The sequence below is a fragment of the Macrosteles quadrilineatus genome, unplaced genomic scaffold (genome assembly GCF_028750875.1).
Source record: "Macrosteles quadrilineatus isolate MER2022 unplaced genomic scaffold, UCM_ALF_1.0 Scaffold_3__2_contigs__length_128488019, whole genome shotgun sequence".
In the NCBI taxonomy this organism is placed as follows: domain Eukaryota; kingdom Metazoa; phylum Arthropoda; class Insecta; order Hemiptera; family Cicadellidae; genus Macrosteles; species Macrosteles quadrilineatus.
In genome coordinates, this window is record NW_026542596.1 from 76,884,588 (window position 1) to 76,909,757 (window position 25,170).

At 37.6% G+C, this 25,170-nt stretch overlaps 1 protein-coding gene across 3 annotated transcripts in view; it reads right to left on the minus strand.

Annotated features, from left to right (window-relative positions):
* The window catches only part of LOC128988487 (transcriptional regulator ovo-like), a 67,682-nt gene extending 47,179 nt beyond the window's left edge, over nucleotides 1-20,503 (minus strand). For 2 of the 3 annotated variants that reach the window (XM_054409817.1, XM_054409816.1), the window contains exon 1: nucleotides 20,151-20,501. In XM_054409817.1, the coding sequence (XP_054265792.1) occupies nucleotides 20,151-20,304 (154 nt within the window). In that variant the 5' untranslated portion in view covers nucleotides 20,305-20,501. Of the gene's footprint in view, nucleotides 1-20,150 lie in introns of all 3 variants that reach the window. The other variant, XM_054409818.1, reaches the window with a different exon arrangement.
* Between the last annotated feature and the right edge of the window lie 4,667 nt (nucleotides 20,504-25,170).

Consider the following 25,170-nt stretch of genomic DNA (forward strand, 5'->3'; position numbering starts at 1 on the left):
GTCTCTGTGTTGTAGTGTGCAATCGGTGTGCTATATTTAGCTGTGTGCGCGCGCAGGTCGTGTCCCCTCTAGATCTTGTGTCTCCGCGTCTCTTTTACTTTGCTCTAGGCGTTTGACGACGATGGATGTTAGTATGGCTGATAACGTATCTGATGAAGTAGTTGAACCCGTAAAAGTAGTTGAGCCTGTTAATTTGATTAGTACTGATCAAACTTATGTAAATAAATTTAGATTGTATGGGAGTAAAACTGTATTTAAATTCACCAATCCGCCTCCAGAGACTAATGAGATTGATTGGTTGAGACAGGGGTTTGCACAAATTGTAAATAGTATGAAAGAACAAGCTTTTGAAAATGATCAACTTGGGTTTACTTTGGAGAGTCTAAACTTGAAATCAAAAGCACCTGGCTATGTAAATTTTCGCCCGGCTACTGAAATTGATGAAAATGTTTTGTGGCAAATCTTTGGTGGTATTGTACAATCAAACTCTGAAACTATAAAGTCTACTGACACATTTAAAGTGGAATGTACTAGGATTAACCTTCCTGTAGGTTCTGGGAGAGTAAGGCCGGGGTTTTATAATACGTTTGATGAGGAATGCAAGGCAAGGAAAGGGATTGTTGTCATTAATAATAAAGATAAATTGTGTTTGCCCCGTGCAATTGTAGTGGCTATAGCCAATGTAAGTAAAGATCCTGATTATAATGCAGTTAGAAAGGATAGGGCAAATAGGCAAACAATCAGGGCTCAGGAACTTGTGCGTCGAGCCAGGGTTGAAATGCCAGAGGGCGGAGCAGGGATCCCGGAACTTGAAAAATTTCAAGGGTTTTTAAGGGACTACAAAATTGTTGTGTACAACTATGACAGCAAAGGTCGTGATGTATACTTTGAGGGAAATGTAGAAAATGTAAAATTCACACTAAATTTACTGTTTCATGATGGACACTACAATGTAATTAATAGTTTAACTGCTGCTTTTGTTTGTGCATATTTTTGTGAAGCTTGCCATGTCCCGTATGATCACAAAGGTAAGCACAGATGTTCAAATATTTGCCCACAGTGCCAGACTATTTCACCTCCCTGTGTAGAGGAGTATGGAGGTATTCTGTGCCCAAAATGTAACATGACCTACCGAAACCAGGAATGTTTTATTGCGCATCAAGCTGACAAGTGTAAAAATGTAAAGAAATGTCTCGATTGTGGAAAATTGGTCTGGATTAAAGAACGGTCCAAGCCTCATAAATGTGGCGAAGTATACTGCAAACCGTGTGGTTCTTTTGAAGACCCTAACCACAAATGCTATATGAAACCTGACACGAGAAAGCCTAAGTCAAAAGATTTTTTGTTTATTTTCTTTGACTTGGAAACACGTCAAGATGAGTCCCTTCCCTCAAATACTGATGCTAAGGTCCATAAAGTAAACTTGTGTGTGTCACAACAGTTTTGCTATCAGTGTATTGAGGCTAAATTTTGTATGGCCTGTAAAAATCGAACAAGAGTCTTTAAATCTGAACCAGTCACTCAGTTCATGGACTATGTGATGCAAGTCCGTAAAAAATTCAAAGATGTCTGTGTCATTGCACACAATGGGCAGGGCTTTGACTTCCAATTTTTGCTCAAGTATGTGCTAGAGGATACAAAGTTCACCCCGAAACTTGTAATGCGGGGAACTAAGGTAATTTTAATGGAAATTGACAATGTGAGGTTTGTTGATTCACTTAGTTATTTCCCTATGCCTCTAGCTGCTCTGCCCAAGGCCTTTGATCTGCCCCCGGAAAAGAAGAAAGGCTATTTCCCTCACCTCTTTAACACCCTTGAGAATCAAAATTATGTGGGCCCTATGCCGGCAAAGGAGTTTTACTGTCCAGAATCTATGTTTGAAAAATCACATAAAGATTTTGAAAACTGGTATAATGATCAGGTTGCAAACCGCGTTACATTTGACTTTAAGAAAGAAATCCTCGAGTATTGTATCTCGGATGTTGATATCTTGGCTCAAGCTTGTTTAAAGTTCCGTTCAATTTTTCTGGAAGAGTGTAATGTGGACCCGTTTCTCGAGGCTGTAACCATTGCCAGCGCATGTAATTTAGCTTTTCGCAGGAACTTTTTAAAGAAAAATACTATTGGCATCGTTCCTAAAAATGGCTATAGGCTTACAGACGCCCAATCGGCAATTGCGTTACAGTGGCTATCGTGGGAAGAGGGCAAACGTGGAGTTAGAATTGAACACGCTGGCCGTGGGAAAGAAGTTAAGATCAATGGAATGAAAGTTGACGGGTATGATGGCCAAAATATTTATGAATTTCAAGGCTGCTACTTTCATGGCTGCCCCAAATGCTTTCCCTACGACCGTGAACTTGCTTTGAAAGAGGACCCCTCTGACTCACTCCATTTGCGATATGAACGGACCAAATCGAAAATAGCAAAGTTGGGTGATAACGTCGTACAAATGTGGGAATGTGAGTTTAGACAGTTAAAAAAGACAGAAAACCTAAAACATCTGGACAAGTTACCGATCCTCAACAATTTACCTCTGAATCCGAGGCAAGCATTTTTTGGGGGGAGAACCGGGAACGCCAAAACGTATCACAAATGCGCCGAAGGGGAAACCATTGAATACGTTGATGTATGCTCTCTCTATCCTTGGGTGTGTAAATACGGCAAGTACCCTGTAGGCCATCCGACAATCTACGTAGGTGATAGAGAGTGTAGACAGAGAGGTCTTAATGTCGAAGGCCTATTAAAGTGTAAAGTACTCCCACCACGCGACCTCTATCACCCCGTCCTCCCAGCCAAAATGAATGACAAGTTAATGTTTGTTTTGTGCGCGACTTGTGGAGATGGTCAGATTCAAAGTGATTGTGACCACGAAAGTGGTGACAGAGCACTTATTGGGACCTGGACCATGGACGAAGTTCGTAAAGCCGTAGAAAAGGGTTATGTTGTACTCGACATGTATGAACTTTGGGAGTATAAGGTAGCCACATATGAAAATGGAGGATTGTTTACTGATTTTATAAATAAATTTTTAAAAATGAAACAGGAAGCATCCGGGTTCCCGGGCTGGTGTGAAACAGAGGAGGACAAAAACAAGTACATTGACGACTATTTTAAAAAAGAGGGTGTCCAACTGGAAAAAGACAAAATTGTCAAAAATGGTGGTTTGAGGTCGTTGGCTTGGTTTGAAAAAGATACAAAGGTACATTTACCGTTTAGATCGTGGGAACTACACGAGTATCCATCAGTACCACAGACCACTTTACAATCGTGGACTGTAAAGACCTCTAGTCAACTTGAAAAACCCCGTTACGTAATCGTAGGATTTCAGACTAGTCGCAAGAATGACATTAAAAAGGACATGTCATGTTTTGATGCTTGCGATCTAAAAAATATTAAAGTTTATTTAAATTCGCAGTACTATCCATATGATAACATTCACGGTGATTGGTCTATCTTCTATGAAATGTTTTTCCGTTTCCATTCTTCGTACTACGGGAAACAAAGCTATCCAGCAGTGGACAAGGAAAAATACAAAGACAAAGCACCCCTGTACGTTATTGACTGTTCAAAGCAAAATGATTCCATAAAATCGGGCCCTATTGATGTGCGAGTAGAGTTTGAGTCGGGTACAGCCTTTACAGCAAATACGTCCGCGTACTGTTTACTTTTACATGATACTCACATGACATATTCATTACTGACAGGTACTGTTAATAAAGTAACCGTTTAAAGAAAATTTAGTATGAGCGATGACGTCGCAGGGAGCGGATGTAAGTATAGAGCCGATGCTCATTCCCAAGAGCAAAGAACCTATAAATTTACTAACCGGGGTTTTCTTGAAATCAGACTATCATTTGGATAATGACCTAACAAAATGTGTCGTGACGGGGATTTTTCTAAATAGAGGGCTCGGAATATTATTTAAAGGTAGAAAAGGTTGTGTTTATTGGTCGTACGATGCATTTTGTCAGCTTGCAGCTCACTTTAATGACGTCACCCTAGCACTCGAGGGTAAGAACCAATACTCGTTCAAAGTAGATACGGGGGAGGATATTAGGGTAAACATGGTCTTTGGTCATCAGTATGCTTACGTCTCTGACGGCGAGCACTCTATAACTCTTAACCAGAATGAATGGTGCATGTTTATTAATAACCTCCCTCTAATTTACATTTCCCTTAGGGAGCTGTTTTACCGGGACGATTTAATCAAAGAGTGTATCAATCAAGTCCTTTCCGGTGTGAACGAGTGTACAGATCAGTTACCTACTTTAATAGCCGAACGTTTGTTTAACGAGATATCACTGTACAAAAGGTGGCCAAATGGCGTTTGCAGTAGTTGAGTTTCAAGCCTTCACAGATAACGATAACAAATTTATAATTAAAGAGTTGGCCGTTGTCGGTGGCTCTTTGAACTGCCAAATTATTTTCAAACCACCTTATAGTATTACAAATTTAAATGATAAAATGCAAAGAACCGCTCGCTGGTTAACCCGACATCACGGTATCCGTTGGAATGAAGGGTCTGTACCATACAATGAAGGTTTAATTACAGCACTTTGCATTCCTTTTAAAATTATTTACACAAAAGGGAGGGAAAAGGCAGAGTTTTTGCGAGGGTTTCATCCCAACGTACGAGAAATCTCTGGCCCGTCCATTTACAATTTCTGCCTACCGGGAATAAGCTGTGTCACCGGTGACCATAAAAGGTGCGCTTTCAGCGCAGCCTACACTCTACAGTACTATTTAAACCTTTCACTCCATGAAACCGGTCAGTATGAGCTTGGAGATGGAGAACGCCTGGTCACTATTGTCTCAGGAGAGCAAAGAGCCCCACGGGGTTCTAACAGACAAATTTGTCATAAAATTTAGTAGATTTTTAGATTGGGAAATTCTATCGTCCCATTATGATTTTTCCATTGAAATGCTCAGAATATACTTTCACAGAGTGAACTGGGCTCCAATTTTAAAGCGCCAGAAATTCCCCGAATACTTTCTTCGGGAAATGGCTGTAAACTTTGACGGGTGCTGGAGTATTGTATGTAAATATCAAAAGTTGTCGGAATCTTTTATCCACGACTTTGCAAATAAAGTAGATTGGGACAATGTAGTTTTATATCAAGATGTAAGTAGTAATTTTGTAGATAACCATTTAATGTATATGGATAGAGATGTTCCTTATTAAAAAACGGATTATAGTTCGAGGTGTTTCCTTGTGTGTATGTGAGTATGTGAGTATGTGTACTCGCCCAACAGGCAGGCTTAAAATCCATAAGTCCAGGGGCTGGTACGGAGGTTGGCCTAAAAATCGTAAAACATTGCGTTATCCTCCCTATGTGTGAGTGTGTGTGTGTGAGTATGTGTACTCGCCCAACAGGCAGGCTTAAAACCCATAAGTCCAGGGGCTGGTACGGAGGTTGACCTAAAAATCGTAAAACATTGCGTTATCCTCCATGTCACCTAATTTCCCTCTCACCTCGGACTATAATCTGACAAAAAAATAACAAAAATTAAAAAATCTCTGTCATTCTTAGTAAATGAAATGTCGTAGGCTAAAATGAACGGTTCGCCTAGTAAATAGCCTGATGACTTTCAAAATGAACGGGTTGACAGAGACAAAAAAAACATATAAAAGTAAAATATCCTTTGTCAGTGGCAAAAAGGGTTAATTGAAAGGCTTCACCGAGTAAATAACCCTTTACATTTGTCAAAGGACCAAAAAGAATGGGAGGTGGCAAATCTGTTATGGAGTGGCCATCACCGTAGGCTGCGATGGTTGGGGCAGCCTACCCCAGAGGTTAGGACTCTTGGTGAAGCTCTGGGTTAACAAAAAGAACGCGCTGAGACCCAACGGCCTAGCCTAACAGCTTACCGTGGTGTGGAAACTGGGTCACTTGTCTAAACTCCAAAGAACAGGTAGAATCTCTCCACAAACAAAACATTTGAGTTTGTCAAAGTCCAAATCACAGATATTTGTAACAAACCAACCACATTCTTCATCAGCACCATCAATCAAAAATGAATTACACACTCTGCAGCAAATGAATCTATTGAATATCGGGTAGTACCAGAATTTCACTAAACACTGTCCGTACTCCATAGTCCACGCGGCGGAAGTACCTAGAGGGTTCTCTCCCTCCTGTCAAAAATACCTAAAGGGGGGATCTCCCCTTGTGATTTTATATTTAGAACAAGAGTGCCTATTTAAGCACAAAACACGTGCAAGCTTCTCAAAGCCATGGCTCCTGTCAACGTGTGTGTTTTCCTACTGATGCTAGTGTCCACTTATGACGCTGCTCCAGAAAAACGCCCAAGAGTAAGTACTAGTAACATAAAGTACTAAACAAAACACACATTAAAATGTAAACTGATTTGAGTTTCTTTTCAGGAAGAATCCCCTCCTAGGACAAGAGACAGAAATTATATTTTAACAAGTACAACCTTTTTAAGTGACGAGCGAGCTACATCCGTTATCCAAGCGGTGGGTTTATTTGTATGATTTTTGTTAAACTTTTATCCACCATTTAAGCTGCATTTACAACATGTCCATGTTTTTATTTAGATGGCTGAAGACCGTACATCTCCGATTGACAGAGCTCTTGTGGAAGCCGAGGATGCGGCTAATAATTCACGCGTGAGCTTGGACCAGCCTCCACCAGTCTACACTACATTGACTCCTGTACAAAGATCTCAAGAACCCCAACCATCAACATCTTTAGGGGTGCCAAGAGTCCTTCCGCAATGGATGCGAGCTCATCCTGAACCATCAACATCCACAGGAAGAACTAGGGTAAGGAGATCGGGACTGGGGAAAATACATATAAGTATACATTTAGGCATACAATAAACACTTACCTATATTTCCAGATGCGACGGTCTGCTGCTCGGTGTGTATCGTGCCAAGTTGAAGCCGACCGTCAACAAATTCGAGAGTTTAGGCTGGCCGACTTTTTACAAAGATGGAGTGGTAGCCGACCGGAAGGTTACGAACTAATTGATATCTTGACAGTAGTTCAGACTGTCAGAGTGGAATTGCAGGACACACTATGGCTAACTAACCACTTTATGGAGGATACAAATGTTCCAGAAATGATCCGTATAGCCCCCGCAATTTGGGAAGACATCCGAGACTCGTTGGAAGCAATACTAGTTTCTACTGGAGAGCGAATAAACAGAACCAGAGATATCGATAGCGATACCAGTTCTAATGAAGAATTGCCCTCTGCAGGAACAATCAGTTGTCGTATTTGTTTTGAAAATCTACCGACTATAGTATTAATGACTTGCTGGCACACTCTTTGTAAAAATTGTGCTAATCGTATTGTTAGGTGTCCATTCTGTAGAAAGGCCGTCCTCGGCAGGAAAGAATTATTTTTCTAAGCCCCGCCCTAGGGCGCTCCCCACTACCCCGGTATAAAACCAGAGGCATCTGCCGAGGGGTAGCCACTCTCCGCATCCCCTACAACAAGGTAAATATCGCTGCTGTAGTTTACTAATGTAGCTTGTAGTATAAAAATAACAGCATGGGTCCTCTTTGCTATCATAGTTCCCATAGTTTTTAGGGATCGACTAGGGATCAAACCAGCAACCTCCAGATTTGAAGGCAAACACTATAACCACTCGGCTATCCAGACAATATTATTACGACAATATTATATGGTTTTAGATGGATCTTTCTACAAAGCTGTCGTCTTGCGAGGTGCTCTCTTCCCCTTTGAAAGTCCCCATCAAAGATCTGACCGAGCCGGCGAAAATTCAATCTGCTAGACGAATCAACACGAGATTTGGAACCATGGTGATTGTACTACACATCACCACATCTGCCGGCGAGGAGAGGGTGACATTTTTACCCTCTAGGTTCACCAGCCTCCTCACAGACGAGGACCTAGAATTTTTCACAAACTCTAAATTATATAGTGTTAAATGTACGGGGATGGTGGGGAATTCCCCAAATGTGCTTATTTATAAACATTAGTTTTTAGCATATAGTTCAGCAGTAGTAGTGCTCAGTAGTTTTAACACTTCACTCAATTCTTTTATAAATTAGTAATGTGTAGAATAAATATTTGTAACATTATAACTGCATTTTCAATTCCAAGTGCACCCTCAAAATAAGGGAGGGGGGTATTATATGGTATAATACTAAGCCAGTTCCTCTGGATACAAGTACGATACGATATAATACCTGAACCTGGGGGTGTCCTTCAGACACTCGGACAGTCCCAAACCCTGTCCTAAAGGGTGCACAACAAGTTTTCTATATACTATTTGCTAGGGACATGGAGAGAAGTTTTTTCGTTTGGCGAGAAGGTGAGGGTTTTTTGTTTGGCGCGAAAGTGAGGTTATGTTACTTAACGGGAATTGACGCGAAAGTGAGGTTATGTCACTTGGCGGGAAGGTGATTTTTTTCGTTCGGTGCAAAAGTTAGGTTATGTTACTTGGCGGGAAGGTGATTTTTTTCGTTCGGTGCAAAAGTTAGGTTATGTTACTTGGCGGGAAGGTGATTTTTTTCGTTTGGCGCGAAAATAAATGTGAGGTTATGTTACTTGGCGGGAAGGTGAAGTTTTTTCGTTTGGCGCGAAAGTGAGGTTATATCACTTGGCGGGAAGGTGATTTTTTTCGTTTGGCGGGAACCTACGTATGCAATACGTAAAGTGAGGTTAGATGTTTGGCGCGAAAGTGAGGTTAGACCACGTGGGACACCAGAGGGCGACCACGTGGGACAAAAGGGGGCGTGGCCTAGGGGGAGGGGTGGGGATGAAATGCTGCTCTCTGATTGGTGGCCTAAAGTATAGCTTTTCCTACTTAGGATACCGTACTAGCAAAATAATCTCTTGAAGAATAAGGTGAAAAGAATAAATCAAAATCTAAGATTAACTTATACTTGAGCAGGAGTGTATAGCATTTGGAACAACCACGCTATGCGCCCTGTCTTGGAAATCTTTGATCTTTGGAAATCTCGCTACCAAAACCCATCCATCCAAATGTTGGCAGACTCGTATACTTCAAGCCACGGTACCACGGTTGTCTACTATGGTGTTCAGATATTTAACTCATCCATATCGGAAGGCAACACGAGTATCATAACTTACAACAGAGATTTGCAAGATATTATACAAACCAGTGTCGCCTACAGCTGATGTTATAAATGACAAGGTCGCGATCAGGTGGCGGCCCGTTACACTCTGGTGAGCTACTTCCGGTCAAACTCACAGCTACACTTCAACACTCCCACTCGCACATTAGACTTGTTAATGGACAAGATTAAACAGTCACTGGGCCAAATAGGGGGACAGCCAGGGCGGGACTGTTGGGGTACCGCAAGGTTCTGTGATAGGTCCATTCTTGTTACGTTGTGATAACCCATGTTTTGGTGGGAAAGGTTACAATTTTAAGATTACTCTTTTTAATATAATTTATTTAAGTCCGATTGAGAGTTAAGAGCCAGAAAAAGTAATACGATAAAGTGAGTAGTAAATTTACTTTTGAAAGTACAGTAAAATAAAAAGATCCTTAGTACTATATGAACATCTAATCGCCAATATTACTATGGTTATCATTAAGCTTTATGAACACATTATGTAGTAACACTGTATAATTAAGGCAATCTGTATTGAGATTGACCGATTGTTCAACCTATAACTGGAGTTAAGTATTATTGTTACCATAAGATGGGATGGTTTGTAAAGTGATTCCACTGCATTTGAATCTTGAAACTTAGCTCTCTTAACTTTATAGCAAGTTTTAAGGGCCGAAAATGTAGGTACACTTTATGACTCGGAAAAACAAAATTTGAAAAAAAATTCTGATTCATCACTTATTAAGTGGAAAAACTATTTAAAAGTTGTGCGAGTATCCCAACATCGTGACTAGTTAAAACACACTCACACTAACCACAACGTCACTCAAAACTAAAATGACGATCAAACATAGCGTGCACTCGTACAAACAATAGAAACAGGACGCAAACACTTGCGCAACCGGCGAGGCCGAACGACGAAACCCAGCCAATATTGACAAAGTTGGTAAACGGTCAGTGGCAAAGTGGATTCGAGGTCCCCGCAACAACCTGTAGCGGCGTAACTGGGCCTAGGTCACCAGGAAACAATAACACACACACGCGCATCAAACACACTTACGCGACCTCGCGTAATCCATACGTCCTGTCGTCTGGATACGCCCATCATATCATCCTTCCGCTGGATCAGCCGGTATCGCGCTCAATACAGTGTTGCCAATGGTGTAATACATGCCAAATTATGAATGTCCAACCACAAGTGATTTACGAATTATTGAATTGAACTCCACAAATTGATTCCAAGAAACTACGGGATGTTGTGTGATGCAAAACTTTGGCATGAAAAGTATCAAGTATAACAGAACAAAAATAAGGATCAGAGCCCTTTAAATGTTACAAATTCGTGATGAATCATCTGGTATCACACTTAATACATCTTCCATTTACGCAACACATTTCAAAGAATCGTTTATGGTTCAAGTCTATTAAGTGGTTTTATTTTTATTATTGAGTTAAATTTGTACGTAACCACATTCTTAGAAACGAACGTATTCAAAATTATGCATCACTTAACACTGTTACATAAGGTAATAAGTTGTACAAAATAAGAATTAATGGCCTTTAAAATGTTACAAAAATTTTCCGATGAATCGAAAGTTTTCATTCATGTTGAAGCTTATTATTAGTACTAAATTCCCACTAACTACAGCTACATTTCTATGATTGAATTACTTGCTGTCACACATCCTACAAATAAATATAAAAATAATAAAGGTTATTTTCGTGTAAATTGCAAACTTGTTCTCCATGCTATTTTTACACTATAAATTCACACACTCAACAAGTCAAAAAACCAAACAAATTATAATATTGAACTCGTACAACATTGTTGTACATAAATCCATTTTCATCCCTAGTTTTATTTTGAGTGATACATTGGATCTATTCAAACTAGTGGGACGAGTGAAGGTCTTACTGTAACATTGAGAGCAGCAGCCACAATTTATTATAACGGATTATCGATAGAGTTGGCGTTGACACAATTTATCATCGAAGGATTATAATGTAATTGGCACATGGATGCTAAGAGCAATTAAGTACGCCAATAATCTCGACATAGCTTACATTGTGTGGGTAGAATACCTGTCTACTAGATAGATAATTTATATAACGATAAATGAACATTTGAATTCCTCCATTCTGTGTATTTTATTTCCATAAAACTATGGATAAAATAGGCTAAATGATTAATAACGCCTCATTTTTTAAAACAATTAAACTTCCTCATTTTAACTTTACAAACGTCAAATTGTCTACGTAGCAGAATGGAGATCGCCTTCAAATCTGAAGATCGCTGATTCGATTCCAAGCGAGATCGGTTCAAGAACCATGTCATTATTATTAGACGTCAAATGGTGACCGTTTTGATATAGTATATGAAGTATAACAAAAGGTCGACGTTTACATAATAACAGAACCAGGGTTTGTGGACCGTTCCCTAATACTATGGCTGGAATTGGTTACCCGACCAAAAACAACTAATCGCCCCTCTTTGCATAGCACCAATCCAGAAAGACGAAAATGATTTTAACAACCTCGAAACAACCTTTTCTCTTTTATACTGGAATCAATTCCAAGTGCATCTTAGTTGATGAATCTATCCGTTCTATCGTTCCAAGCAGTTCACGTCCCGTTGATAAGAATTTAATCAATATGTACGTCAAAGCAGAAGAACATTGAATGATTGCCAAGCAGTTTGTATTCCACACGTCACGTGGCAAATGCTCAGGTGCGTGTGAATGAAGCTTTGATCAATTCATAAACTCATTGTTTTGACATTCACACTATCTTTGTTTCGGTAATAACGATATGTGTAATCGAAGTTTCGATTGCAATTCAACATCGTCATCTATCTTAAATTCTTGATGATTCTAGCTAATCGCGATGTAATTTGTGATGGATAAATCGATATTTAGTGTAAAGTCGTAAGAGTACATTGATTTCGATATCTCCAAGCAAGAACTTTATAAAGAACGACGAACCTTTTCCTTGTAGCCAATTATTAAATTTCTGAAACATCACACGCTTCACAATAACAATAAATTAAACCAAAGAACGTATGAAAAGCCATACAGCATTCAGCCATCGTCAGCTACCAAGTTTCATCCCGACCATCCTCGGTTTCAAGATCAACTCCTACAGGAATCTCTTGTGCAAGAAGACTGCCTTGCCTTTGAGGCTTGGCACGCAAACAGATAGAAAGGAAAACTAGTTTACAATCAGAGTAGTTCATTCTCATTACGTTGTTAGTAGTTTTTACTGTACAATTCATGACGACGAAATACGAATCATTATTTTTTCCTATGCCAATTGTTGCCAGATTGACAATTGTATTTCTTGAATTTGGGAACCACAATCTTCAAAAAGTTGTTTGGTTCAAAACTCGTAGAATATCTATCCTCGTACTGTTTTATCGAGTAAGCTATTTTCAAGTGTCTTACTTATTTCTCTGGAGCTACAAAGGGTCTTATGATTTCACAAACTGAGAAAGTAATACTTGATGAAAACGTAGTCATCACCTCGATATTATTTTCCTTACGGTCGTACCTAGTATTGTAAAGGGGTACGAGGCAAATTCGGGAAACTAATAAATACAGCAACAAAAACGTATTTCCCGTCATACTGTAGTTAAAAGAAAATCGATACTATCTTTAAGGCAGTAGTTTACAGATATGTAATTAAACACTTCCTCGTTTGTCCACACTTCCTCATAGAATGGGACCAAGGAAAACATAGCTAGCGGAATGTTACCCAATTGTAAATCGTCGAATACTAACAGACGAGACAGACGCTCAGTTTGGTGAAAGTGCGCTAAAGGCATTTTAAGATGAGAGGAGAGATATTAAAGCTGGAAAACATCTTGTTTACAAATCTGAAGATGATCGGAAGACAAACGACTGCTGCTGAGGCTTGGAATATGGCGAACTGTCAATAATAAGATATACTTCTTTGTTGATGTTCGATAACAGGATATTCAATGATAAGCAGACTTATGTATAGGATTGCTTCTCGTAGCCACTATTTGCATTTGATTATCTTGACTATTTACTGTCGATGTCCGTGATAGACCGTTACTTATATCTGGGTTTGTTTTGTAGACGTTTCGTGATGCTATTAAGCTTCTTGCGACCATTATTGCAACCACTTCTTTTAACTTTTTAGTTGTACAGTAGCATAAATAAAATGTCATTTCGGTTGTTTGTTTTTTAAGGTTATGGCATTTGCTTTGTAAACCGGTTGTTAACTGATCCTCGGCTATGATTGGTGTAGAAACTCCAACAATGAAATCAGCTGATTATCGAGCAGGAATGATCATTCCCGCTCTAGAGCATAAATGGTATTTTTGTGTACACCTTACAGCTGGGACAATGTGATCATTTCCATGCATAAGTAGGAAAAGATATTACACTGATTGTGTTGGTAATGAATATCCATGATGAACAGTTACATCATCAATGAAAATAAACCGACTTGAATCTCAGGTAATTTCTCCTAGGCGTGATGTGCAAAAGATATTACACTGTCGGGGTTCAAAAAAAGAGTTTTCATGAAAAGTCAGACTTACATCTGGGTTTGTTTATTACCGTCGTTTGTGCAATAGTAGTTTTGCTATTGAGAACCTATGTATCGGTATTCTATATTAAAAGAAACATAACATACCTTCTAATTTAAAAGGATAATAATTGTCCTTGAAACATTGTTTACTTAGAATCGTGAGGGTTCTAAAATGCATCAAAGCTTTAGAATGTAGCTGGTATGAGATTAGAATAGAAAAGAGTGTGTTTAAATTATGTAGAAATTAAGTCATAATTAATGAAATCTGTTCTAAAACCTTACCTTAAAAACAAAAATAAAGTCTCAATCTTTAAGAAAAATACTATTTAGGTAATATCTTTCCTTTGCTAGAACTAGAAGTTACCTTTTTAAAATCCATCAAACGGACTAACTTATAGGAGGAAATATTGGCCAAACTAGGTCGACCAATGAAGTTCGTTCAAATCTCCGACGAATGGCTCTATTAGTAATTTAATTTCCGTGATAGAAACAAATCTGATCGAAGCTGCAAAATAGGTTTAACGATCGACTAATTTAGATCAAGGTCCTTGGCAGGTAGTGCCGAAACCGAATGTTCGATTGGTGATATCGATATATCGAACTCGAGACCCGCTACCTCTGACTCATTGATAACAATGTTGACTTACACTTCGTCCTCTGATAACAGAACTGTCTACATTCCGTTGTCACCATGTGCTTCCGCCAAAACAAAACGTTTTCAAATGGATTTGTATTCTATTATAGGAATTTTAATTATGGGAAAAGCGTCACACTTTACAAAATGCAACTTTGTCGACAAATGATTGTGGGAAATAAACAAAAAAAATAAGTATAGATTGCACAATTTTACGAAGAAAAGTGGCAATTGAAATTATTGCCTTAAATAAATTTCATATAGGCCTACACACCTACTATATGATCTGCAATGTGGTTTCACTGCTTGAGAACTCCACGGTATCGTAAACAATTATATGTTGTCTCTTGTAGATAAATGGAGACATATATGAAAATACAAAACAATTTACACAAAACCTACTTAAAAACTTCCTTAGTTGTATCACCCCCCCCCTATGTAATAGATAAAGCATAGCTAAAAAGCATTAAATTTCCAGAAAATAAATAAACGAATAAAAAAGCTTATTATATCTTCTGCAAAATAAAAGTCAGGACGAAATCCTATACTCTAAAACTTTTTTGACGTCCGAGGATATTTTATTTTTCGTTTAAAATGGGCATTTGGCCACAAAAAATCGATTGGTGTAGCTGAAGTTAACAAAACAGCTGATAAAGGCTATTTTACTGTCGTAATTTGATTTGTGTAAAAAAAAATAACTGTATAGGTTAGCTTGGACAAACCGTTTTAAGAATAGTTATATTTAGTTTTGTGTGTTAGGCACATATAGGTGTTAATTTTTTTCAAGGCTAATTTTCAAGGAATGAAACGCGGAAAACATCCGAAGCGGAACTGTATACATAATCTGCAAGGGAGAGAAGCTACAATCGATCGTCAGGAAACAAATGTTTTCACTTCGTCTACAACCGACCAAGTTCCAACGTTCCAACTATAGCTCATACATCTCAGCCTCTCTGCCAAGTTGCGCAACGAAGAAGGAAAATAGAGAAATTATTTCAGTATGGCCGAATAATAGGATGAACCATCAGCATGATGATCATCAGGAACGTAGACGATTTGCTGGTTTGACGTTTGACATCGACCAAAGAGTATATATGCTCTCAGAGTATACTTACGACTTTCTACTAGCAAAGCTTGGAACCAGGTACTATATAATTATTTACCCTAAATTATAAGCAAAAATAAATATCTTTTACGTTTAAGGATCTCTTTAGTCAGTATCAGTTGAGGCAAACCAAATGATTCCTTTTTGAACACCGATAAAATCAAACAACCAAAAGACTAGTGAAAAGTCCTAACGTATTTAATCTCTAATCAGAATCGGTTATCAAGTAACCTTTACACGTAAGCACCTCCTTATCACCTTCAGTACCAATTAACCAATCACATACTCGGTTTTAAATTCCTTTTTGAACTCTGAGAAAACAAAACAAAGACACCAGTGATATATTACGCTACAAAAATCACTGTTCCTAAACGAGCAGTGTAACCGGTTACCAAACGTAACAGACACAGTGATTTACAGCTAGTAATTAGAAGCAGTTAGCAGGTAATAGCTTACATATCAGGCCTTGAACTGCGCGACTGGCAGCTTATTATAATCGCAGAACTGCTACAAGCGGACTAACTGTTTCCTGTCGTACAATACTGTACAGTGTACATGGTGTGTACAATACTGTACAGTGTACATGGTGTGTACAATACTGTACAGTGTACATGGTGTGTACAATACTGTACAGTGTACATGGAGTATACACTGTACAATAGCTCATTGTAGATGAGGCGTGGCGAAGGTTCCTCTTTGTTGGTCTATGTGTTACATTTACTAAAATCGTGATTCATCCGATACGGTACGCGTACGTATGAGCTATGTTATTATTTATTGATCAAGGAAAATACACAATATCGTACGTTAACTGAATTATGTAGTCGGAGATATATTTTAGGATGTTATTGGTGTTAGTTTCTAAAATCTAGCTCATTTTAATTAATGATTCGGAATTTTTATGTTTGAGCCTTTATTCGGCAAACAACCCACAAAATAGAGTGCTAGAGGTGAAGCGATGCAAAGAAAACGTTTTTTAAAAGAAAAACCCCTACAAAATTGATGGAATTGGAGATAACTCCAATTAATAAATTTCTATAAAGAAAGATGGAAAACACTGGGGTTCACATGGATTCACACAAATAATTGTACTAGCAGTGAAGAAAATCAGTCAATTGATAAAAATATACAGGGTGTCAAGATTCAACTAGGACAAACTCCAGGAAACTTATTTATATAGGTAGAATAAGAGTAAGCTTGCCAGGTTTGCCTCATTTTAACAACTAAATTTGTGACAATTCAGCTATTGTGTACATGATCTTTTCGAACTTGGTGTTGCTTGATATAAAATTTTAAGAGCTAAATAAAAGTGTTCTTAAAGATTATTCATAAAACCAGCCATTCTTTCGTACAGTACAGTACCGGTAATTTAAATTAAAAATAAATGGTCGCCATTTTGAAATTTTGAATTGGACTAAGTTAATATTTTTCCGACATAAGTATCTTCTAGTTAAACATAAATACCAAATCTCACAAAAATCGGTCCGAACCATCCATAGATAAAAATGTTAAAAAAATGGCGGATTATGGTTAGCCTAACGAAGCGATTTTTGGAAAAACTTTTATTCTTAAACTTCTCTTTATTTTAACCCATAAAACAATGTCTCGGAGTTTGTCCTAGTTGAATCTGGACACCCTGTATATAAAATGAAGTTTTAATATAACGCGAATAAAGATCTTGTGCATGTTAGCATCTCACTATCTCAGACTTTAGTTCAAAAGTTATGAGTCCAATACCCACATTAAAAAAATGTAGAGAACAGTTTCCTTTTAAAATCGCACGTGATTCTTTCTAACAAAATACCACCCGCGTGGGCACGAACAAAAAATGATGAACAGTCGATATTTAAAATGCAAGTTTAAAATCTGAGCCATTTATGGCAATGCGGGACTGAAAGTTTACAAGACAACACTAAAACCCAACACGACGAAGATATATTTATTGGGGTTTGAACATCAAAGTGCCGACAGCACGATTGGGGTGCCACTCCCAAAGGTACTTTTTGTGGGGTCCTCAAGGTCCGGTGGAATAAAGGGCAACGCCCTCTGATTCACATTTAACTGATTTTATAGGAATATTTGCTGAAGAACCAAAACTACTAAAGGAAGTTTGTTTACAAATGAGTTACTAGATGAAATAGGATTCTCCTATGAAGGTTTGTCTGTTTTAAGTTCAAATAAACGGAAATGAATTATTGATCGTATCCAAAAATATCAAAATAAAAATGTTTAAAAATATGAAAGAAAAAATTATTACATGGAAATTCTATGACAGAAACAAGTTTCAAAATAACAACCGAAACCTGAACAAGAAGCAAGTCAAAGTAATGTTTGTTCATATCAAATACGAAAAAATCTTTGATCCATTACGTCCATGAATGGGCCTATTTAATTTTAGTATCAATTTCTTCAAATTTCAGATCCGAAGCAAGCACCAGCATTTTCAATAAATTAAAGAAAAATAGCTGAACTGTTGTGATTTAGTAACATATTTGATTACACAATAGTGCGTAGCCTATACTATATTCTGAGTAATTTTATGTATATTTTCAACATACATTATTGGTATCATTCTTATTTAGGTAAAACGAAAGTTGTTCTGAACAGCAATATCATGTACCTACTGAGTAACGCCGGATTTATCAGCAATTTTATATACTTTTTATACAAATGTTAACTATTAGGCGAAACATGCAACCCGTAGCAGAGATTGAACAGACAAAGTAACACAAGTAGTAAAGCCTATCATTTTATCTTTCGTTCAAAAGGACCCACAACTAGGAAAGGACAACATGTTTACAGGAGAAACGAAAGTACAAACTTGTAAATTAATGGATCCTTCTAATAGAACCACTTTGACCATGAATCGCACACTGGTTGTTTTGTAAGGAAAAACAATAAAGCGAATCTTGATACTGTACAAGTTTTATAACGGTCATTTGCTTTATATTCATAACCAAAACATGAAGCTGAATTTAGCAGTGTTATATCGCTGGATAGTTTAGCATTACATTACATAAACAGTAGCTATTTCACTATACACTATTGGCTTTTTATACAGAAATATACCTTCCACATATGGTGACCCGATTTTATAATTTTAAAATTACATGATTAAATGAGCTTCAGAGCTACGTTTAGTATATCTCTGAGTATTGTGTTTCGGAGGCAAGATGTTACCATTTAAATCACGTTGCCCCTTTAATTTTGGAATGGTTAAAAAGTTACGAAACAAATTAGTAACAAACAAGAATATAACTACTCTTAGGTAGTCTGAAAAGTACCCATAAAATCCCCCTATCCCCTAGCCCACCCCAAAGTTGGAAATTTGATGGTTTTAAAGTTTGTCTATTTCAAGTATAGTTTTTAGGTTGAGTAAAACAATAGGCTGTCGAATACTTGATTAATCACCTACGATTACTGTATCTATAACTTTACGGGGAACCATCTTTTCCATAAAACTACTATCTTTTTTAGCCTTATTTGGAGCTACCGAAATCGTCTCGGTACAGCACACACAGCCTTGACTGTACCATTACCCTTTGGTACAAGGCCTGACTGAACATGTGTGTGTGAAGATCCATAAGAAGCGCAGTGTCCCCAAGGCCCACCTTGGTCCAGATGAATCTGGACTCCTACACATCTACCCACGAGATCCAGATAACGGCGTCCAAGTCCAAACAAGACACGACTCTGACGACATCTCTGGGCGCGACACAAAAGTGGACCTTCAAATGTCTGGATTTGTGAAATTAGGTAATCCCTGGACTGGAATAATGGGACCCAAACAGTGTATTGTAACCACTAAAAGGCTGAAGGAGAAGGGCAAATGTTTGGTTGTACTGATCTCTGTGTGGGTATTTTCGAAAATCGGTTTGATTACTCTGTGTTCACCGAAGGGATATTGTTGATATGATACGAATTTTAAGTCCATACTAGACCCTAATAAACCCAAACTTAGTAGCCCCAAAATGCATGTTATTCATGTTATTAGGCTACAATGAATGCTTCGAGTACTATAAGAAAATTCTTGGAGAGTCGACAAATTTACCAATAATTCACTTAACATCAAGTTTCGAGTAATTATAATGTTCCTTTGTTATCGGCGTTATTAACAAATAAGAAGTAATTACACCTTAAGAATAACTAAACTGGTTAAATGTCCTGATAACATCAGGATACTGTATCCAAATTAAATCTGACTCAAGTGAGAGAATTCGCTAACAATGGACCGAGTAGCTGTCAAAGATACAGATCTTTGTTATGGACTGGATTGCTCATTTTCACGATCTCTTTACAAAGACTTGTTCTTTTTTGATATTTTTAACACCGAACACCGGCAATCAGGTGAAAAAGAGTTGAACTACAACAAATGAGCAGTCCACTTGAAGAATTGGTCTACTGTTCTCCTTGTATGTCGTGTTAAAGAATCATTGTCGGTTGCTTAAGATTATTTTTACGTAGCAGACGCAGGACTAGGACTATTACTTTTTGACAATTAATTGCAATGTGTTTGTACGTACATCAATAGGCCTAAGAATTCTACCGATAGCCGAAAAAAAATAGAAATGTGTTTTCTTCTTCAATTTACTCTGAAGCAAACTGTAACGCTTGGGATTACGGACGGTATTTTAAACGTTGCAACAAGCCCAGAAGAAGGTCCTGACAAAAACTTGCAGACCATTTTCTTAAGGAAGGACGTCGGCGCCCCCTTGGAATATTTCTTGGTCGTACATCTACCCTATTCAATTACTTTTTACTTCGACAATTCTAGTACATACCTGAGGGACGTTTGTTGACAATCAACGACAGTGGTTGCGAATCGCACAGCGGGGATCCCGGAGGAGTCAATCCTTCGTTGTGGTTCTTCTGCTGATCCAACAACTTGAGTTGCTGCTGCAGCAGCCGGTCCTTGATCAAGAATATCTTCGGCATGGTGTAAAGTTCACTACACTATCGCACAACACTACCGTGAACAGTTTAGGCGTTGGAGTTAAACGTGTCCATCGTCTCCGGGCACAGCACAATCTTCAACTTGAACCACTGGTACGAGATATCCATCAATACATCCGAGACACGAACACTGAGGAAGCCAGCACTGGACTGCGGCGCGACCAGGTAACCGTTGTTCGACGCTGGCGACAGGTTGTGGGAGGGGGGAGTGATGTCCGACCACTGCCAAGATCATGGTTGCCCGACCACGTGACGGCGCATGCGCAGTGCCCGCGACTGCGCGCAGCGGCCCATCTTGGATAACAGTTCGCCCGGTTTTACTTTTATGTTGTCACTGATTTCGTTTCATAATCCGACTTATGGTGATTTTCGATTGATATGCCGCAGTGAGAGGTAGAGCGACTTTCGTAAGGAAATCTGCGGGAAATTAAACGTGAATAATAGTGGTGCAGTTTTGGTACTACAGTTCAATACTACCGTTCTGCCTTCACTGTATAAACTGCAACAATAAACCTGTATATTGTTAAAAACATTAATTAAAAATGCAGGCTTCATGGTGGCTTCGAATAATGCAATTTTATACATCAACGACTAATCGGTAGATATATATTATCTAACCCCAAAACTCCAGCATTTTAGTATTTAATGACCGCACAGTTGAAATCCTCAAATTCACTAATAAAAAAAAATCGTTAATTTAAATAAAATTTGAGTTTATATTAGTGACAGTCATATAGTATAACATATGTCATACATGTCATAGTATGACAGATTTATATTATATCGGTCTATTGCTTTGTTCGACGGAATTCCAAAAATTTCAAAACGCCTGCATAAAACGAATGCAATACACTGTGAGTTTGTGCGGGGGTGGGTCGTTCTATGATACCGGGCACCCTTATTAAAAGTTCAAAACTGTAATTCAATATAGAATATTATTGCTAACATCACTCGATTTATTACTTAATAAATTTAAAAGTAAGAATTTAAAAACCCCGTCAACTAAAAGAAAAAAAACTGATTTGAACAAATACATTTTCTTGGTTGAATAGTATGTCTCAAATAATATTTGTATACAATATATTTACAGATTTACAGGGGTTAAGCAACAAACCGGTCACACTACTTCATAATATGGTAATACCAACATGTTTTTATCAAACAAAACCTTTGCAAGCCAAAAATATAAACTTTTAAATCCTGTAGGTTTTTTCATGTCTCAAAATAATACATTTTTTTATAGGTTTAGAGGGTTTAAGATACAATTTAGCCATAAATACATAGCAAATTTAGCCATAAATACTTAGCAATGTTTAGAAGTATATCAAATAACTATAAATTGGTACTATGCCGATTTTTTCTATATAATAAAGCGATTAAGCATCAATTTACCCTACAACAACCACTAGTTGGTTTCTTGTTTAGGTTAAAAGTATTTTTGGATTATGACAAATTCTCATATAATAATATAAACTTTTATTGTTGTAGCGAAAAGTGCATTGGAAAGGTAAAATATAGTGCAACATACATTGGGCTGCTTCTTTTTTGGGGAGGTTAATAAACTATTAAAAAAAAAAATTGGCCTTCGAATAAAGGTCCGATGTTTCTAAAAATCTATTAAGGTTATTATTACTAGCGAGGAAATATCCGTTTGTGGCATGGTCACTACCCTTCAATTAGTTAAAACCATATACAGGGTGTCCCGGAACTCCCTAACAAAATTTTAGAGCATCGTTCCTGAGTTAAACCTTTGACTAATAAAAAACCTACTAACGGACCGCTGGAGGTTAGTTGCAGTGCATGCTGTAAGCGGTCACGAATCACTTAAGTTGCCATATCTCAGTTAATACTCGTCCAATCTTAAAAGAAGGTGTCAATCGATTTGTAAAGTTGCATTAAAAGAGGTATCCTTATAAAACTTTTTGTAAAATCAATGGTTTTTTAGTTATTTAAGAAACTAAATTTTAAATGGCTACCATTTTGTTTTATGAATTTGAAACATCTTCATAATTATTGTTTTGTGGCTTTGACTAGTTGTGATAAATGTTTGTGCAAAGTTTCCATTTCGTATGTTTAACCATTCTTTAGAAAAAAATAATAACCGAAAAAAAACGAAATGGCGGCTGTTTGAGTAACTAAGGACTTCCGGACAGTTTAAATATGATATTTAGATATGTTTCTTACCCAGGAGCAATGCCCTAAAATATTGGTAGAGAGTTCATGGGACATCCTGTATATATAACATAAAATGTTTTAAAACCCCTAAGCAACAAGTAAGAATGGAACTGTTGAAATCAAAAAGATTGTTAAAAAGTTAGGTGTTTTCTCGCGATCCACGGTTATTTTGTTTAAAAGATAGTGATTAACTACGGTAACCGGCCGACCATTGTTGTTTCATGGAAAACCACGCAATCCTGGTTATTGTTTAAAAGTGGTTATTAGACACTGAAATTATCTTACAGTCTTTAAATACAAGCTTAGCAAGCTTCACAGTTCCACGCTGCTTTTATTTTACATCCGGGTTTTGATAAAGAATTTTAAAATAATGCGTTTTAGAAAAGCGACTTGTAAAATTCGATCCTCTAATACTCCGAAACTACTAAATCATAATAAAGAAAACATACAATTAATTGAGTGATGTAGTTCTTCATATATTTGTTATAATGCAGTTTTATTTTTTTTATGGGATCAGGCAAGATCAGGTCCAGCAAAATATGAGACTCTTGAGAATTCAAGAAGATGCTGAGGACAGAGACAGATGAAGGCTCTGTGTTGACGACGCTAAATATCGACTGGGGTACAAATGGCCATGTCAGTAAGTAAAATATACCATTGATTGTAGAAACGCTGTTATGTTCTGTAAAAGGTGGTGATATTATAGCTGTTTTTCTAATATAGCTACATATGTTTGCAAGACTAGTAAAGATGTTATATATGATTTACCAAAAAGTATTGAAGAATTGATTCAAGTATCATGTAAACAAAAGATTACATAACGCCAAGGCCATGTTGCCATTTTCAGAAAATGAAGCAAAAGACGTAGGTTTACCGTCAATGAAGTCAAATAATATTTTGGACACGCATTGCACTCTAAAATAAAAACCAAAATTTAAGATCCAAAAACAGTTAAAGTTAATGAATCCCAGAAAAAGTCAGTTTTTCTACTACCATCCAACATTGTCCATTGACGACAATTTTCACCCAATCGGGTTTTCACAGCAATTTTCCATTTGGCACTGTAGCTAGCGGCGTGTTTGGTGGGATTAGCAGAAAATTAAGCAAAAGATTTTGGGTCTACCGTCAATGAAGTCAAAAACATATGTTGGATACACATTGAACTAAGAGTAAGTAAGGTCGATAAACAGCTAAAGTAAATGAACCCCAGAGAAAACTCGGTTTGTTTACTTCCATCCAACATTGACAACAATTTTCCACCCAATCGGTTTTCGAAATTTTTCATTCGACGCTCCACTGCTTCCCCAATCCACACTCCACACATTCGGAACGTGGAACGGAGGAACGGAGGAATAGAACTGGAGGAAGTGTAGCTAGCGGCGTGGCGAGGCAAATCGCAAATGAAGAACCGAGAGGTTTCGGTCCGCCGACTGCGCGAACCCGGGTACTCGGGTGAGTGACCGGGCATGTGGGAAAACGCCATTGTGGAGCTGGGAAAACGGAAAACGGAATGACCTCGGTGTTCGGTGCTCACCAGTGGTTTTTGTCCAATGAGGGAAGAGTTTGTGGTAATTGTGTGGGAGAATTTGCGAATTGAACTATTTGGAAAACGCAAGACTCGTAATAGAGAAGAGATTGTCATTGTTTTGTAGAGTTGAAGATTTATTGTAGGACCATTGGTTTGACAGATGATTGGATTGGAAAGTTTGGTCATTTTTAAATGAACTGGTTTAGTGCTCGCCTAACAATCAAAAGGTCACTGGTTCGATCATGAGAAAAGTCAGTTTTGAAATGGACCCAACTGTTCCTGAATATTGAGCTTTAAATAAGTGATCCTGGCTAATGAAACAGCTGATCGAAGCTACACAGATAATCTCATACCATCCTTCACTCATATTTGGGTTAAAATACTCATCCAGTTGGCGTCCACATCTCAATGATTGATAACTGTATAATGAATTGATTGAATAATTGGAATGCTCAAGGAGTCAAGTGTTGTTTATGGATTTTATGTGCATAACGTTTTAGGATAATTAATTGCAAAGTCAAACCACTTACCTATTGCATAAGATGATATGTTCAAAGATGGTTAAGCAAAGCATGTTCTCATATTCATTCTCTAAATTTTCTTCATAAACATCCTATGTATATTGTTGATGAACTAATTGTTCATGTTTCCATCTGATGTTTGATCAGTAAGATAATATGTTTAAATTCACTCCACTCTACACCAAATCCACTCCTTTGTAATAGGGTCATCCAAATATTCTGATAGACATGCATACAACATTCCAATAAGGTCCAATATTCCAATTAATATGGTCTTCTAGGCATACAAAATTCCATAACAACTGTTATAAAAAGAGAGCCGAAGCAGGATTTATTTTGGTAAGCAAAAGTGACTTTAAGATTACTTCAAAAGTCTAGTGTCAGAGAATAATTTCTAATATCATAAAAATGCATCAAATATTTTTTGCAGGTTTTCGTAGGTTATAGGACGTTTCAACATTTATTTGCACAAAGTAACGAAAGTTAGCAGAGATAGAATCTATAATTTAGACAAACACATCGTGTTATAGTTTTATTGCATAACCCTACAAAACGTAGGAATTACCATATGAACAAATAACACCAAATACCAAGTACTAAAGCATACCTTCGTTAAAAAAACTT